Source organism: Electrona antarctica, assembly GCF_951216825.1.
Source record: "Electrona antarctica genome assembly, chromosome: 22".
NCBI classification, from domain to species: domain Eukaryota; kingdom Metazoa; phylum Chordata; class Actinopteri; order Myctophiformes; family Myctophidae; genus Electrona; species Electrona antarctica.
Window position 1 is genome coordinate 22,933,250 of NC_136805.1, and position 19,440 is coordinate 22,952,689.

Sequence of the window (19,440 nt, forward strand, 5' to 3'; positions counted from 1 at the left end):
TATATACATGTTATGAGGGTATAAAGCTAGCCCCTCCTATATAAAGGTATAATGTTTGTCCTTAGTTACCATTCTCATGGTAATTAATTACACAGTCCCCGCTATTGTAGTGTGTAAAATTACCATACTATCCATCATACCATATAGATGGTGGTCGTAGTTTTCAATGGTTCTACAATGTGACGTTTCCTGCACTGGGAGCGGGAGTGGACTCCATGGGGAGTTGCCACAGCACTTGAAAAAGCCGCAGGTTTTGAGACTGAGAGAATGAAAATGTTATTGAAAGAATAGAGTGGTCCCCACCCCTTCCACCTTTTATCCCAGTTGTTTGTCAAGCCTCGGCAGATTTAGTTTTTTACTGAGATATCGAGGCATGCTGTCAGTAAGAGACATGGTAAATGGCATATGCCGTGTGTGTGTGTGTGTGTGTGTGTGTGTGTGTGTGTGTGTGTGTGTGTGTGTGTGTGTGTGTGTGTGTGTGTGTGTGTGTGTGTGTGTGTGTGTGTGTGTGTGTGTGTGTGTGTGTGTGTGTGTGTGTGTGTGTGTGTGTGTGTGTGTGTGTGTGTGTGTGTGTGTGTGTAAATGGAAACACGCACATCTCAAAAAAGTTGACGGGTGCTGAACAAAAAATGTACATACAGAAAGAAGGTAGGATGTCCGCACATCGTTCTTAAGAGCGGTGTGCGGACATCCTACCTTCTTTCTGAAGTAGATTTAATGTCATGGTTAAAGGTAATTTTGCTGTATTTTCTTCTGAAGTGAAGTGGGTGGCTTGGGATTTAGATTTAGTAGACTTATCACTTCAGTATGTATGTCACAGCAGCTATGCGGAATGGCAGCATACACATAAAAAATACAGAATACTACTAATCATGACCAAGGTAAAGTAAAGGTAAATGTCCATGTTTGCTCCTATTCTTTTGATCCCATTCAGTGTTCACCAGGCCAGAACTCCTCAGAGCCAGTGCCACATACCCATGTCACACTCCACAGCTCTCCAAACAAACACTTATTAAGACCTCCATCAACCATTAAACTAAATGCTCTGGTTATCTCTGCCAAGAGATCATGTTTTTAACCCCTGCGTGTGTGTGTGCAACTAGCTAATTCAACACCCCTATCCCTCCAGTTTATGGGATGTAGTGGGACTAGACAACTGCAGATATTGAAGTTCACATATGCAAGCCTATATTTAACCAACGGACATGTTTAACCAACCTTCATTCATAAACATAGTTTTTTTACCCTCTACACAAAATATATTCACCAAAAATAGCCGACCTACTGATATAATGATATTTTATCTAATGTTTGTAGTGAAGTCAGAGAGAAACTGTGGGCCCGAACTCTAGATGTGAGCACTGTATAGTAGCCCGGACTTCTAGTGATTCGGTAGCCCGGACCGGCGATCTACAAGCTCACAATTGCCTTGCGATGCATTGTGAGCTTTTAGATCTACTATTTTTGCTTTTTATTGTATTTTCTTTTTTTGCCTATATGAGGGTTGAAAGGTGCCAGGTGGAAAGTGGTTAAAACAAGGATTGCTCCACTCAAAGTACTATAATCAATTTGACATTCATGCTGGTGACACATTCATATGAAATGAAATCAGAAAGGCTGGCCGTGGGTGGGGCTCATCTGTGGCAACGGCCAAACACTCACTCTCTGTCTGCCTGCATGGAACGGAATGCACTGAATGGAGAAACTCAAACCTGACTCAGATAGGTGGTGGCCATATTCTATACGATATCAGGCTGCATTGACACAGTCTCGGGGCCAACTGTGAAGTCCACCTTGATTTCCAGCCTTAATAGTGAGTTCTACAAAGTTCAGGTTTTCTCTGGTCAGCAGACGGTAACAAGAACAAGTAACACAAAGATAGTTCAAGTATAACAGTTATCAGACCAGGGACGAAAATACCTTACTTATCTTGTATACTTTCACTGTTTCCTGTAACTAACTGCCTTATCAAACATTAGCCTAGACAGGGATTATGTGTCCACAAGGGCTCAAACAGCTCATAAATAACATCACTTATGGTGAGTGCTCAAGGCGTTGCTGTGTGTCCCCTCAACAGACTCATAAAACAGCTATTTGATACTGGTGTCACAGGTGTTGGTTTGTGTACCTATTGAGGCGTTTTGCTCTCGTGTTTTTCATGCTTTTGTAATTGCACAAACTGTACAGTAACAAGGTAACAGCTTTTAAAGCATGTCACGCTCCAATGTGCATTTTCAAATCCTCCCCACAATCACAAAATTGAGACCCTGAGCATGTGTTTTGATCAAACAACCTTATCGGCTGGCTAGAGCGGAAGGGCAGATTTGGATAAAGGAGTATTAATCATAGAGTGTGCGCTGTGCACTTTTCCCAAATCATGTTTTATCACCCTTTCTTCGTCGCATACACCGTCAGCAGTCAGAGACCCTAAACTTGGATCAACCTGCCATAGTCATAATAATGGAGGAAATATGACTGGCAAAGTCTTTATATTCTTTTCAGATGGGAAACTGGAAACCTTTTTAAGTTATTTTTGTTCGTCCCATTAACTGAGAATAATTTGTTCTTGTTTCCACCCTCTGGTTTTCCAAAAACACCCCACTCATAAAATGCATAAGAAATCAAATGCTACCCTAATAAACATTTTTTAGTGACGTCTGTCATAAATGTGTTGCCCTGTGCACCTGCAGTGGGAGAGAACATGCAGAGATTTAGAAGTCAACCATATCTTCTGTTGACATTTTTACACCTCAGTTCTCACACATCGTTACCGTGGAGAGGAAATCTGCAGGGATTTGTTCTGTTCTGTGTTCACATTGTAGCCTCTCTCTCTCTCTCTCTCTCTCTCTCTCTCTTCTGTCAACTCATTCCTTCCCAACTTACATACATAAGACCCAGTTACTTTCTCTCTATACCGTCTGTCAGGGATATCAGGCCATCATGTTTATATTTCAGGCATTTCACTGACAACTCCTATCCGAATCTTTAAAAAGAAAACGTCCTTCTCCCGCACACACTTTTCTCTGCTTTATTTATCTTCAACACTTCATCAGGAAAGTCTATCCTGATGTCCTTGACTCCTGGTGAAGGTCCTTGTTTGACTGAAACACTGATAAATATAGCATAGTTTTCTTTCCTAAAATGTCATTGTAATCCCATGCAGCATCACACTTATGTTTAACAGTGTGCACGTTGAACTATCCCCTGGGTCTTTTGTATGACTGCTTTAACTGCCATGGCGACAAAATCGCCCTTGTGGCGAGTCTTGGGACCAATAAAGGTTTTTCTATCTATCCAAGAGACCGTCTGATTCTCAGATGGCCTCTCTAGTACCCACTCAGCTACAGCCGGAGGCCAGAGCCCTAGTGTTATTACAAGGTCCCTATGATCCTAGAATGATCCACCGTGCTGTTGCATTTACTCGCCCTCACGAGCAGACTGTTACACATCTTAAACCCCCCCAGAGGTGATATTTGCAGGTGCACAATGGCCTCCCATTCCTCCCACAGCCTGCTCCAACTCCTCCCAGTCTCTCTATATCTGATACCCTCATGCATGCAGTGTGTTGTTGGGGACCGTATAAACATCCCTGCACACACCCCTCCAAACCCCCCTGTCCCGTCCCGTCCCGCCTCGTCTGAAGCACAAAGGCAGCATTTACCAGTACGTTCTGTTGACCTTCAGAGGGCAATGTTGTTGTAGCTGGACGTGGCGGACCTGCCGAGTGAAGCAGAGCGCTACAGCTCTCTGTTTCACCACGGCAGAGCTGAGGTCAGTCTGTCTATGAGTGTAGGGCAGGAGATATCACAGGGAAGTAAAGTGTGCGTGTGTGCGTGCGTGCGTGCGTGCGTGCGTGCGTGCGTGCGTGCGTGCGTGCGTGCGTGCGTGCGTGCGTGCGTGCGTGCGTGCGTGTGCGTGTGCGTGTGTGTGCGTGCGTGAGGTGAGGTGAAGTAGGGCCAAAGTATGTCAGGTGTATGTCAGGTCAAGTGTGTTCGTGTGTGCGTGTGTGTGTGTGTGTGCGTGCGTGTGTGTGTGTGTGCGTGTGTGTGTGTGTGTGTGTGTGTGTGTGTGTGTGTGTGTGTGTGTGTGTGTGTGTGTGTGCGGGTGGACGCAGAAAGTGGAACAGAGAGAGAGAGAGTTGTCTGCGCATACAGTAGTGTGTGTCTGCTGGTGTCTGCAAACACACGAGTGTGTGTGTGTGTGTGTGTGTGTGTGTGTGTGTGTGTGTGTGTGTGTGTGTGTGTGTGTGTGTGTGTGTGTGTGTGTGTATGCGCGTGTGTGTTTGTTCGCGCACGCGCGTGCGTGCGTGCGTAGGTGTGTGTGTGTGTGTGTGTGTGTGTGTGTGTGTGTGTGTGTGTGTGTGTGTGTGTGTGTGTGTGTGTGTGTGTGTGTGTGTGTGTGCGCGTGTGTGTGTGTGGGTGTGTGTGTGAACCCTGGTGTCCCAGTTTTGGTCTTTGTAGGCGAAAAAAGATTGTGGATTTTCAAAGATCTTTTGAAAATAGCAGATCTAGTAGTTAACTTGATGATGCTTAATGTTTAAATTAACTTTTTCTGTGTACCCATTCAACACCCACGATGTAACAATGTCCCGATATGATGTACTCTTTCTTATGTCTGTGCTTTTACAGGTTTTACCAGAACATTCATTGTCTGTCCTACAGTAAACCCTATAGTCTAGATTTCACCCCATTGTGATCATAGAAGCACTATAAACGGTGTAGCTCTAATTGTCCTTTCTGTTTACAGTATTGACTGACTGGCTCCTATTGTCCCACATCATAAGCTTCACATCTACGGTGTACTGGATTTGTGAATGGAGATTGTTCTGTATCTAACTGCACAACAACAGAGCATTTTGTAGAGGTTACTTATTCACAGCTGTTCAAATGGTGTCTGGTTTGACAGAGAATTTGTCTTTGAAATATGTAAAAACATTTTTAAAAACTGGTCCCGATGACAGAGATCGGTCTCAAGTTATGACAAATTGTGGTTGTCATAAATCAGCTTCTTGTTGTCATGCGGAGCTGGTGACTGGTTTCCCCTGATATCGTGTTCATGTCTGTTGTGAAGAGGTGCACGCACATCCAAGAAAATTCAACGGGTGCCCGAAGAAATAAATAAACTAAAGAGAAGGAGGAAGTCTGCACGCCGTTTTGAATGCCCCCAAAATAATTTATTACCAAAAAGCGGTCATATCTGCCACCTATGTATGTCCCTACTCCCTTCGAGGGATTTGTGTCCCTGTTTGGGGCATAGTCAGAATCAGAATCAAGGAATTTTGATTTGGTTGGCTTTCTCACATAAGACTATAAATTACACAACAAATAACAAAATAGGAAATGTGAGAGACACATACGGTAGTCAAGAGGCATGCAGCCACATGATCAGATAGATAGACAGAATCAATTCCAGTTATATATGGTGATATCTATCTATATCTATAATAATAATAATAGGTGCATATATTGCTACTGCTCGTTTGCTTGTTTGAATACCCACCCGGGACCTGTTGGGAAAATGTGGGGAAGGAAAGAAACAAAGTGACAAACACTCTTCTTCAGCAACTACTGCTGTGGTGCTCTTGAGCAAGGCACTGACAGTACGGCAGGGCTAATGCTCGCCCCTGGGCTTTTGTTTAAACTTGAATTAAAAGATTTTGAAAAGAAATGTACAACTAAACTCACTGTAACACTGTGGTTGTAGTGGGAAGCTCCTGTACAATAGGTGTGAATGTGTGTGTGAATGGCATGGAGACTTGGATAGTGCAGGATGAAGGCCAACTGTGGCCGAAAGTAAACGTAACATACTGTTTCATAGTAATCTAAACACTTAGGAGCAATGCTGTGCACTTCTCTTCAAGTGCACGAATGGCAGCCATGCTCAAGGTGTTGTAGGGAACCATTCGTATTACCCTGAATAATAGTATTATTTTTGAACTAAATGTTGTTTCTGATCTTCATTTTAGGTGTGGTCCTGGTGGACATCGCAGAGGTCCACATGAAACTCCAACAGGAGCTGGAGGACAATGTAAGTGACGTACTTAACCTTGTAACTCTGCTGGGACGAGCAATATGTGCTCCACAGGAAGTAAAGACTAAACTACACACAAATCCATAAATCCATTGCATTTTTGGTCACTGCAGGCATTTGCTGCAGGCACGCACGCACGCACACACGCACGCACGCACGCACTCACGCACACATACACTTACACACACACACACAACGCAGGCAATTATGTCATCAGAAAAAACCTTTGGTATTCACTCAGGTCCAGGATCCCCACGCTTGCCAGTTAGTTGCCTTGTCTTCTGGCCAATTCTTGGCCAATTATCATTTGTATAATTAAGGAGTAAGGACATTCTTTTTGCTACCATTATTTACATACTTAAAGGATACAACTTGGTCAATTAAAACATTCTTCTCGGGTCATATGAGAGGCTCACGTCTTTTTGGTTCACAGTTTTTGCATTGTTGTGGCAAAAAAGGGAAAGTTTGATAAGCGAAGAGCGGTGTGACTACATTTCATTGCCCCAAGTTAAAAGGGAAAATTTGAATGCCTGTTAATGGGCACTGCAGATACAAATAGCCCCAAAATGTGTGAGATGGGAAGACACTGCTGTACGAGGTCTTCGAAGAAAGTAACAAATGTATAAATTAAATGTCATATTCACACTGCCTTGCATGCACTCTACCACACTTTCACCATTATGAACTTCTCCTACGATCCCTGAGCTTCCATCATTCTAAACTGAGTTAACCAATACACCCTTAGTTGACCGGCGGTGTCCCCCAGGGCTCTACACTAGTACGGCTCTATTTTCGTCCATGCTAAACCCCTTATCCCTTCCCTCCTTTTTTTTTTTTTACTATTTTGAAAAACATTTTTGAATAGTTCAACTAGCTACATTGACATGTTGTGAGTTGTGAGCTTGTAGATTGGCTATTTTAACTATTCAAAAATGTTTTTCAAAATAGAAAAAATTCACACAGGTGTGATTTTTTCTCTCAAGACCTCTCCGCTCCAAAATAGCCGATCTACCAGCTCAATGCTTCACAATCCAATGTGTTGTGAGCTTTTAGAGCTGCTATTTCAGCTGAATGTTCGCCCCCATAATAGGGATGCTAGGGTTCATGTGGTTACGTTCTGTCTTATCTGTGATAGGGGAAAGTTGTAAATCTTTAACCTTAGCAGGCAGATAAGGCAGCCATGCCTACACTCAGGAGCCCATTATCGCACATTCCACCTCCCACACTCCATTCTATTTATCATAATGTCCCCATAATGCCATGTGACTATACACTGTATACACACTATGGGCACATTAACCCATGTGGGTTGAAGGAGGTTGGATTTGAACTTGGATTTGAGGTTGGATTTGAATAGTATATGTACTATTGTGTCAACAGCTCAAGAGGTTCCACACGGAGATTGTCACCGAGCTGGAGAAGAAGACGGAGATGGATATAAAATATATGAACGTAAGTGATGGATAGTGTGGATCTATCTATTATCTATCTATCTATCTATCTATCTATCTATCTATCTATCTATCTATCTATCTATCTATCTATCTATCTATCTATCTATCTATCTATCTATCTATCTATCTATCTATCTATCTATCTATCTATCTATCTGTCTGTCTGTCTGTCTGTCTGTCTGTCTGTCTGTCTGTCTGTCTGTCTTTCCGTCCATCCGCCCGTCCATCCTTCCATTCATCCCTTCATCCATCCATCCTACGATCATCTCTACAGAATTATATTATTTTATTGCCTCCCTCCATCCATCCATCCACCTAACTGTTCATCCCTCCACCTATTCATCTATCCCTTACATTCTATTGTTGTCTGAGTGACGTGTGATGTTGGATGTCCCCCATAGGCCACATTCAAGCGCTACCAGTCAGAACACAAGGTGAAGCAGGAGTCCCTGGATCGTTCTCAGACAGACCTGAAGAAGCTGAGGAGAAAGAGCCAGGGGAAACACGCTTCCAAGTATGAAATCAAAGAGAACGAGGTGAGAGGAACACTGAGATAACATGTTTATGAGAATGAGCTGACAAGGGATGACATGAGGAGATGAGGTGAGGTTAAAACTGACTTAGTTTTAATCTTGGGGAAGGGCACGTTTGTGTGAAAGCTGTGTCAACTAGAACGCAGCTTCCTGCTGTCAGTGAGATTAGTCCATGAATGTACGATGAACGGATCTAGTGCAAGTGGGAACTAAACCATTTGAATAGGGCCACAGGACTTGAGTAACAGAGGGCCTCCAATTTTATGGATGACAAACACACACACACACACACACACACACACACACACACACACACACACACACACACACACACACACACACACACACACACACACACACACACACACACACACACACACACACACACATACACACATACACACATACATACATACATACATACATACATACATACATACATACACCTTCTAACTGAGCAGGGGATTGTAGCAGGTAGCATTGGGATATGATGAATTCCCAATCCCAACGACACATAAGAGGCGAGGAACAAACAAGACCTGTTCATTTATTTGCAATCATGTTGCTCCTTTTTATGCTGGTGTGTGTTGTGATGATACTAAAGGCACACTAGTATCCACTATTTATAGTGACTGGGTGTCAAGGCTATGCTTAGAAGCAAACCCGTCAATGAGCGACCTCCCAAGTAAGGATAATCTCTAAGAAATAAAAAGGGTACCTGAGTTATGTATTAACAGAGTAAAGTGACATACTGTAGAAGTGACATTGGTAGAACTCTTTCAACTTTAACATTTACTAGTAAACTAGTAAAGGGACAATGACTATCATGAACGCACTGGAGCAGGGGACTCGGGACACCACACCTTAAACTGTGGTTAGATTCTAAATGGATGTTAAATGGAGTAAATCCATACATGCATTTTCTGAAGACACACACACACACACACACACACACACACACACACACACACACACACACACACACACACACACACACACACACACACACACACACACACACACACTGGACAAATGTACATAAATAAATGCATGACACAGGCACCGTAAGACTGATAAGATCGCGGCTTATTTGGACCAGGCAAAGTGGCTTTAATCTTTGTGATGGAGACTCACTGTCGAGTGAACAACATACATTACAGACTGTTGACTTTGAAGTATTTCACTGGCTAGCGTTATCATAGTGTTTGCTTTCATAGATTTAGACTCTTTAGACTGTCTTTAGTGGCTGGCAGGGTGGCATACTGTCTAGACTATAGAGAGAACATACAATAACTGAAAGGACACAAATTCAATCCATTGACTGTATTCACATGGTGGCCATTTTGGTCTTATGTCATAGCATCAACAATTTGATCATTGTTTTAGCTGTACAAGCACTTTGCAACACTGTTAAGTGTTGCAAGTGTAGCACTTAACTTAAGTGTAGCACTTAACTGCTATACAAATAAAGTGTATTATTATATTATTACTATTAAGACCGTGCTATTACATTTGATGTGTCCATCGACAGACATGTGTCCTGTCAAAGTTGCTGTGAGGGAGTGAGTGATATGTGTACTTTTCAGAATTGATGTACGATATAGACAGTCTTTATTCTCTCCTGTTGTCCAGTAACAAGGACAGGAACCAAATAGTCTGACACCGCAGAGTAGACATAGAAATTCTTTATAAATCATTGTGACAAGATGAGCGACGGCGCCAGTGTGTGCGACAAGGCTGTCTGAGTAATAACTCCAATCTCTCTCTTGTGGTATTTTATTGACCCTGATGGCTCCATTGTGATGAGTAACGGAGGCCATTTTATTTTAGAGAATCACTGAGTAAAACCATTTCCTTTAGTGGAAAACATAAAAGCATCCGTCATGGGCTGTGCATTTACGGTAGATATATTTAGATAGATATTTATCGTGGATTTCTCGGTGCAGTGCTCTGTGTTATTGACCAGGTTCACACAACGTCAACCCTGATGGGTTTGGCATCCTCCCAAATATGGGCAATTGTCTTTCTACCTCTTTGTGTGTTTATTTCACTGTATTTCCCTCTCTTTCTCGCCCCCGCACTTTCACTGTCTGTTTTCCTTTCCCCATCACTCTCTCACTCCCTCCCTCTCTCCATTCCTCCCACTCCCCCGTCTCTTTGCTTTCTCCCTCTGTTGCTAATATCAGTATCACTGTTTATCTTAGCACTTGAATGGCACCTCCTTTGAAAAAAGAGGCTCCTTGTCTGGGTGGAGCTTTAATAAGCCTGCGTGTTGGGGTGTAAAGAGTAGCTGAAACTCAGGCCCCTCCCTCGCACAGGTGTGAATGGTCTCTCATTGTCTGATGAAAATGACACCTGTGGACCAAAGGAGGGGGAGAGAGAGAGAGAGAGAGAGAGAGAGAGAAGAGAGGGGGGCGGGGGGCATTGCAAACATCCAGAAAATGTTTGAAAACAGGACCACAGATTTCTATACATGCACTGCTTATTACATTTGGTTAATCACTAACAAAAATGGAATAAAGCAATGGGCCTAGACAACTTCCCTGGGGGACGCCACATTGAGGACTCACCGTCTCTGACAGTAAACACTTTGCATGCATGCCTGTTGACCTAACTCAATTAAATGCACTTTCTGTAAAAGTGTCTGTATATCTGTCTGTAGACAGATACAGAGATATCCATGGGCACAAAAGGGATACAGACAGACGGGTACAACAGGTTATCTGACGGTCACTATGACTGCACATGATGCATATTGGTCGGATCGGCGGTGCGACCGTGCAACGTAGGTGTTGTGGCGGCGTAACTGCCACCGGGTGAAGTACAGTGTGCAAACATAGCAGAAAGATTTGTGAGCAGTTGAGAGTGAAACAGGTAAAGGACATCCAATGGATTATGGATTTCACAATGCCATGCCAGACTTGCTGGTCCTTCATTGCCATCCCCAGTTCCTGCCTGCAGCCTACTGATGCATGTGTCCCTAGCGATGACATCAGGGAACGATAGTTTTCTACCTCTGGTCTGCTTTGAGGCAGGATTCCAGAGAAGAAGGGAAGATATAGTGGCATAGTGGCAGTGATATAGTGTAGCAGTGGCCAGCAAACTGTGTTCTTCTGGATCGGACTAGTGAAGTAACACAGGGAAGGTTGCCGTATATTAGAGAATGGGTGGCTCTTCCAAGAGAGATTTTGCGCTCTCATTTAGAAGGCGGGTGTAAGTGCCATCCATCCGTTTCTCTAATTTCTTTGAAAGTGTCCATGTCTCGGAGCCACAGAGTAGAATCAGCTCGACGGTCGTCCTCTATACATAGATGTACTGTACATACAAACAGAGCAGATAAATACATTTGAAAAAAGTGAAATCTTCCTCTTTTCTTTTTAAGTTTTAAAATGTTTGCCCAAAATAGGAACGCCAGGTCGAAAGTGTAATTGGTGGCACTGTTCGCATGTCTTTATTCTAATAGGCAATGTTTTATTTTATTGTATTGTACATGCATACATACTGCTAAATGCCTAAATTGTAAATTGCACATTTTAGTTTTTGAGGGGTGATAGCCCCTCCTATATCCAGCTTTTTTGTGTATGCGCACATACTTTGTCCTACACAAACATTAAATTCCCATTGTCAATGAATGGAGAATTTTCCGTCATAGTGTCTAAGCAAATCGGCATAGTGTCTATTTTTGTCCTACACAAATATTAAATTGAATAAATTCCCATTGACAATGAATGGATGATAGTGTCTGAGCAAATAGGCGTGTCTATTTTACGTCTTTTTTTGAGGGGCGCTAGCTCCCTATACAGCTTTTGTCCACACACGTCTCAATATTTGCCATTGACAAATGAGACGAGACATTATGTCAAATGTCCACCAAATATGACGTAAATGTTGTCCCCACACGTCTCAACATTTGCCATTGACAATGAAAGGAGAAATTAGGTCAAATGTCTGCCAAATATGACGTGAATTTAACCAACTAAAAATACATTGCATTGATGCACCTGGGACGTATCCTCAGTGATGTTTCCTGAGGTCAACGGGGTTTCGGGTCTACCAACAGCATACCCCTCACTCAAGCGACCCAGCCGGGGTTGATCAAATCCAGACTTACGTCCCAGTAGCTAGTAGACTAGCTACCCTCGATCAGTCCATCAGGGAATGAGCAATGCCACACAATCTCCCAGTCCCGGAACTACTCTGCCGGGACTGGGAGAACCAAATTACAACCAATCACATAAATTCATGAGTTGTTCATGAGATTATGTATGATGATGTATAATAGTAAGAGCGCCCCTCACTTCACACGGGTGTGATTTTTATTTTACACTTGCTTTGTCAAAATAAACAAGTGTTTCCCATACCAATAAAGCCCCATTGAAATGAAGTTAATTGAATTGAGAGAGGCAGAGAGATGGAGAGATCTAAGGAGAGAGGGAGAGAAGGCCTGGTAAGTGGCAATCTTGTAGGGCTTTAGGGAACTTCAAATATTGAGTTGGGCTGGGCTAATCCATCATAACCCATCACCGAGATATCATGACCATGCAGGTGTTTGCACTGGAAATGAGAAAACGGTGGTCTGTGCTTCATAACAGGGAGAAACAGACACACAAAGAGGCAAAGGAAGTGAGAGGCAGAGACCAGCAGGAGAAGAGTTACGAAACAGAGAGAGAGAGAGAGAGAGAGAGAGAGAGAGAGAGAGAGAGAGAGAGAGAGAGAGAGAGTCGGGAGAGAGAGGGAGAGAGAGAGAGACAGCGAGACAAATAAGAGAAAGATACAGAGAGACAGACAGAGACATAATAGAGTGAGCCCTGGAGTTAGGAGGAGGGTAAGTGACCACCACGAAACAAGAGACCCAAGAGACAGACTCCTTTCCCTGTCACCATGACTACATGGGTAAAGCTGGATCGAGGTTTGGGGTGGGCAGGGGGGTGGTGGTGGTGTGGGTTCAGGGGCATGGTGGTTGTGTGGCAGGAGGAAATAGAAGGCAAACGGACAGGGAGCAGAATTCAGAATCAACTTATTGTCACATCACACGATTGCAGGTGTAAAAGAGAATAGGGAAGAGAGGATGGAGAGGAAAGGAATGCAGAACACAGAAAAGGTCAATAACAGGAAGTCACAGACATATCAAACAGGTCCAATATAATACATAAGCCACATGATATATATATTTTGCAATGGATAGGTGGCACTGCGAAAGGCAGAAATACACCATGACTGAAAACACAGCACATCAGGTATGTCTGACATGACATTTACACGTTGTTGTGTGCTGGTGTTTCAAAATCTACAAGATCACAGAAATCACATTATCGTGGTGAAGTTCCCATAGGCCTACCAGGTGGTGGTGCCACTCAAAAAATGGTTCATGCATCACACCACGTACTCACAACGCATACACAAGATACAATAAATTAACAACTGTTACTGCAACTATCAACACATTGAAAAGTGGAAGCATTATACATTCAAAATGAAATCCATTCTGACCTCTTTGTTGACCTTTCAACCTGCCTGTAGTACCTGGAGACCATCTCGTCACGCCAGGTAGACATGCAGAAATTCATCTCAGATGGTTGCAGGGAGGCCCTACTGGAGGAGAAGAGACGCTTCTGTTTCCTGGTGGACAAACACTGCATGTTCTCATACCAGACCTCCACGTTCCACGAGAAGGTCAGTGTTGTTCTGCCTCAGTTTAAGGTTTTCACAAAACGTATGCCATTTTCCTTTTAATGAAAGTTTTAAACTTCACGTTAATTGTCTCCATCATTAAGTCATTCATGTTTTAAAATACATTAAATGTTATTGTAACTGACAATAATACGTTGTGTTGGATTACCTATCTGAAAGTGTAAACTCTGAATATTTATTTTCCTACCATATTGCGATGAATGGAATCCAGTGGCTTACTTGAAAATCACAGTATACTTGCAAACACTCAGCAGTGATGCGCACAAAGAAAGTAAACATCAATCATGTAATTTAACATAATGTTTTACAGCTGCCTCTGCACACTGTTTGTTGAACCACTGTGAGTGTGACCACCGGTATAGTCCATTAAGACTTAAAAATTGAAGTCATTGTTGTATGACTAGCACCTCCTAAAACTTCCTCTATATATGTTTCTCTTCAGGCCAGAGAGTTGTTAGCGGTTAAGTTGCCCAGTTGGCAGGACAAGTGCAGCGATGCCACCAAGGTCCCCGACACGGTGATGGCCATGATAGAAAGGCTGCCCACCCCGGTGTCCAACAGCCCAGAAAACTTGCCTTTTGTCGAACGCTACAACAGGGTAAGTGTTATCATCTGTTCTCATCTCCTCCCCTGTCCCAAGTGTATGAGATATGTATTATCTTTAGTTATTGTCTCCACCAGGCCGAAGGCATGGGGAGAGAGTATGTTTTGCACTCCATCCGTGTGTGTGTGTCTGTCTGTCCGTCCGTCCGTCCGTCTGTTACCAGCTAATCTCCGGCACCGTTAACCCGGTGGAGGCCAAATTTTGCACACACACTCCCTGGATGTCAACGATACAATTTACAATTTAGGCATTTAGCACACACTCTTAATCCAGAGCGATTTACATTAAGCAATAACAAAAAGCATGGCATACATCACATACATAAAAAGTAGTTATCATGAAACATGCGTAAGCTAAGAACGTAATATAATGAAACTATATATATAAACTATACATACTATACTATATTATACTATACTATTATACGATACATATGTACTACTAACGATGAACCTCTGCCCCAAATTTTCCAGAGCGGCCTGTTATAGCGCCACCAGGAGGCCGACTTTTGAAAAACACAAGTTTTGATATTACTTCACCAGATTCTGTCCAAAAATACCGCAAATCGTTACACACTATATCTCTATAGTCATGTGTTCAAGCCGGATCTGTCCGATATTTCATATTCCATCCTAATTGGCTAACATTGGCTTTCAAAGTTTGCAGGATTGGCCCGCTTTGAACAAAAAGCCTGAAATCATGAACGCAGCGTGCAATTTACGTGAAATCTTTCACAGACTTTCCTACTAGGCTGAGGAATATATCCCACCCTTTTCACATTGGCCTGTTATAGCGCCACCAACAGGTGGATTTTTGCTAAACACATTTTTGGAACAAAATGCCTCAAATCATTCAATTGCCAGCCAAGGCGTGAGAAGAAATGGCACCCTTTTCACATTGGCCTATTATAGCACCACCAGGAGGCCACATCCTGACCTGCCCTGGTGGAGACCTGTGCCCCGAAGTAATAGTTTATCTGAGGTAAAATGACGACATGTTCAGCTGTCTTACTGACAAGGCCACTGAGGGGGGAACATACAGGTTACCATTAGCTGGCTATGATCCAATGGAAATACAATGTGCTGTGGTTGTTAAAGTCCTCTGGTTAGTACTGCTTGGTCTCTGCTGTTTACATGAGGCAATAAACGCTAATCACGCTAATAAACGCTAATAAACGCTAATCATATTAATGATTGTTTGACACCTTCGCATTGATAAGCGCTTCACTGTTGCTGATGAATTGCTGAACAATTCCGTCTACACATACTCTCTAATTTGGTCAAAGTTGCTTTTTTGAAGGACGATTTCACTTTACTGCTTTTAATGATTTTGGCCTTAATAGTGATCTTTTGGACAGATATTGCAATCGCAATAAGCACGATTAATGGTCTCTGATTTTGTGGCCAAAATCAATCAAGCATTATACATTTATATTAATTTTATACTAACAATGTTAACGGCTTCTTGCAGCAGCAGGCGTTAAATGAAAGGCAAGGACAAAGGACAAAATAATAAATCTTTGCTCAAAATCATGACGAATTCCAAACAGTGATTTGTATAAGACGCTGTCTTTCTCTTGGACACTGGCTGAACCTGTGACCGCTTCCAGTCATGGTATGGTCCATGACTCACCAGGCCATGTATGTACAGTATATATGTATTATTTACATCCATGTCCATCCATCTCCTCAGAACAACAACCTGGAGTCTGGGATGACTCCTCCTGCGCCCCAGCTAAAAGCACAGATTAGTCCTCTGGCCAACATGTTCAACTCAGAGCCCAGGTTCCCTGTCACCTCCTCCTCAGACCACAACTCAGGTACTCTAAAACACAGCATCTAATATAAGACACTTTTATACACAATTAGATTATCTATGTAATAATAATAATAATAATAACTAGAACTGCACTCTGTCGAGTGCCTACTTGCTTGTTAGGCAGAGGGCGCAACTACTGTCGACCGCTACAAACTGTCAAATCTCAGCTTCTCTGTGAAAGAACGTTTGAAATATTGAATTATTAGGTTTAGCTATTCGCTACGTACCTAGTTCTTGGAGGTAAAAAAGTAGTATTGTTAACTATGGTAAAAGACGGCTTTCGATGGTGACGTATATGTCGATCAGTGTCGGGTGGATTAAAGGAAATGCCTCTATGTGGCTGATGAATGAATATCAACATCCTAATACTGGGGGGTCAAATTATGACAGGCAATTCCTGCTGTCAAAAAACACTTTGTTTGAAATAGACACTCATGCTTTCCAAGGTGTGATTTGGGGTCCTAAGGATGAATACAAAATGAATATCAACATCTTAAAACCAAAATGTTGAATTGTGGGTTTGAAAACTATTACTTGCGCGCTCTGCTTGCGCAAGTAATAACTAGAAATGCACTCTGTCGAAGTGCCAACTTGTGCCTTGCACACAAGTATGTCTATTACAACTGCTGTTCTAAATCCTTTAGACCCGTTATTGACCCTGTAACATACCTTAGATACGTCACCATCAACAGCCAATAAGGGACCACCATTCTTAGCCACATACCTTAGTTATGTCATCAAGAATGGTGGTCCCCCATTGGCCGACGGACTACACCGACATACGCAGCCGATTATAGTACTTGTGCGCTCTGCTTGCGCAAGTAATAATATCTCAAATGTATATAGCGCTTTTCTGAGTACCCAAAGACGGTTTACATGGGGGGAAAGAGGTGTGTCTTTCAGCTCCAAGTAAGCAGAGATCTCCCCCCCCCCCTCTCTCTCTCTCTCTCTGCCACTGTGTGGGGGCTCCAGCACAGTTGGAATGCTTAGCGTGTGCTTGGTGCCACTGTTTACAGAACTTTATCGCTCATCAGTGTGGATGCTCACATAATTACAGTATATCGTTATAGTTATAGTTATCATGCTCGGTGTAGATTGCTCTTTATTTTTCCCTCTGATAGATAGAGGAACATTTACAATAGTACATTTGTAATAGATCATTTATAATTAAAAGCATCTACATAGCCTACTCAGTAGGCCCTACTGTATATGATGAATATTCATCCTGGTGCCCTTCTCAATAAGCAGATAACAGCAGTATCCTCCTGACTCTCATGTCTGTTATGTACGTTGCTTTCTCCAGACCAGGGCAGTATTGGGGAGGACAGTCTGTCCAGGTCTGTCTCCCAGTCGTCTGGCCTCAACTACGGCAGGATGAAACCCCGGGTTCGGACAATCTTTCCCCACACAGCTGGCAACAATGACACGTTGCTCAGCTTTGATGATGGGGATATCATCATCTTGCTCATCCAGGAAGAGAAGGATGGTTGGCTGTACGGCGAGCTGGAGAGGACAAAACAGTGAGTTTCTTTTTTTTTTTTTTTTTTTTACTTCTAGTAATTTTCACCGACATCAGCAGTATTGTTACCAGTAATGCCAAAATCTCATGCCAAAATCTGTGCTCATGCAGTTTATAATATGGTGCAACAGTAAGGTTCATCTATTGTGATTATCCATTGTGTTGACACACAAATCCTCATGTCATATGTTTATGGCCGTAGAGCTGTATATATCTATAACTTGCATTACAAAGAGTTGCAAAAGCTCTATTATAGAATGCAATTGTGGCCACGTGGTTTCTGTACCACATATATCACTTCTACAGCTACAGAAATTCATGACATTTGTGTCATCCTTCCACCCAGACCTCATGATGAGGGTGGATGTACTTTCCTTCTAGGACACATGCATATGGGCATTTTTTACATTTCTGAAGTTGCAATACTAGTTCTGGCCTTTGTGTGTTTGTTAATATTTTGCTGCACTAATACATCATGACTGGAAACACAGCACATCAGGTATGTCTGACATGACAGTCAGAGGGTGATTTACACTGCGCTGGTGTCTCAAAATAGCCAATCTACATGATGACAATGTGTTGTGCTGCAACGCCTTGTGAGCTTGTAGATTGTTTATTTCCAGTGTGCACCGCGGCACGCAAGCAAGTATAAATCAGGTAACAGCACTCTCGCTCTCTGTCCCAGTTCGATCCCGGGCTACCCTGAGAGTTAGTGTCGAAGCGTTCTTGAGCAAGATGCTGAAACCCTAATTGCTCCCAATGTGCAGGTTGGTGCCTTGTATGGTTTCCTCCGCCGGTGTATGAATGGGTGAATGTAATGCACAATCTATGTAAAGCACCTTGGATAAAGGCGCTATATATAAATGCACCATTTACCTTTGTCTCTCTCTCTCTCTCTCAACAAGCACAAACATACATATGTTATAACTCACTCTGTGGGATGTGATTCGTTTACTTACTTACTCTGACAAGTTATTATAAGTGATGATAAAGAAAGCTCCACAGGAAATTGAAAATGTCAGCCAGGGAAAAAGTAATTTGCTCAAAACCACACCTGCATTCAAGAGGCTGTGATTCAGGCAAGCAGCCACAGAAGAAAATAATCAGGCATTAAATAACACTTTCCTGCTTTGTTTTGCTGGTATTGCTGGGCAAGGACGTTGCACAACTGGTCTTGGCTATGTTTTTGCAATTGAGCAATTTTACAACAGAGGGCCTGAACTTGTTACTCTCCGCCGTGTGTGTGTGCGTGCGTGCGTGCGTGCGTGCGTGCGTGCGTGCGTTCGTGCGTGCGTGCGTGCGCAAATACAAGTGCAAGTGCAGTGAAAGTGCATATCACAACGCTGGCAAAATATGCATGTCTTCTGAGTGAATGCTGCACTGGCATCATGTCTGTATAAAACCAGGAAATGCCAACATTTGATACTGGTAGTTGCATTGTAGTTGTTAATTTATGCGTGTAACTCTTAGTTACAACAATATTGTTCGTGTGAAGTAGTTTTGTTCTTAAATGTTTTCCAAGTGAGATTGTTAATTATGTTTTATAATTGTTTTTTAGGCGGGGTTGGTTTCCTTCATCTTACTGCAGACCTCACACTGAGACAACAATCTCAAATAGGTAACAAAACAATTATTTTAATCAGGTTTGATTTAGCACAGCAAATTGAACGGCAATGGATTTGAGTTTTTTACTGTGACAGAATTGCATTTTTGTTACAGCAGCAATTTGGGCACTCCTGTAAGACGTCTCAGCGTGGCCAGTCTTCCAGAACAGGAAGAGGATGAGCCAGT

The 19,440-nt window shown here is 42.7% G+C and overlaps 1 protein-coding gene across 1 annotated transcript in view; it reads left to right on the forward strand.

Moving 5' to 3' along the window:
- The window catches only part of baiap2l1a (BAR/IMD domain containing adaptor protein 2 like 1a), a 29,009-nt gene that overhangs the window by 4,436 nt on the left and 5,133 nt on the right, over positions 1 to 19,440 (forward strand). Inside the window, exons 4-12 of the mRNA XM_079492438.1 lie at positions 5,966 to 6,027; positions 7,411 to 7,482; positions 7,886 to 8,020; positions 13,538 to 13,690; positions 14,151 to 14,306; positions 16,005 to 16,131; positions 17,434 to 17,650; positions 19,208 to 19,267; positions 19,369 to 19,440. The exon at positions 19,369 to 19,440 is cut by the window's right edge and continues 82 nt beyond it. Of these exons, the coding sequence (XP_079348564.1) occupies positions 5,966 to 6,027; positions 7,411 to 7,482; positions 7,886 to 8,020; positions 13,538 to 13,690; positions 14,151 to 14,306; positions 16,005 to 16,131; positions 17,434 to 17,650; positions 19,208 to 19,267; positions 19,369 to 19,440 (1,054 nt within the window). The remainder of the gene's footprint in view (positions 1 to 5,965; positions 6,028 to 7,410; positions 7,483 to 7,885; positions 8,021 to 13,537; positions 13,691 to 14,150; positions 14,307 to 16,004; positions 16,132 to 17,433; positions 17,651 to 19,207; positions 19,268 to 19,368) is intronic.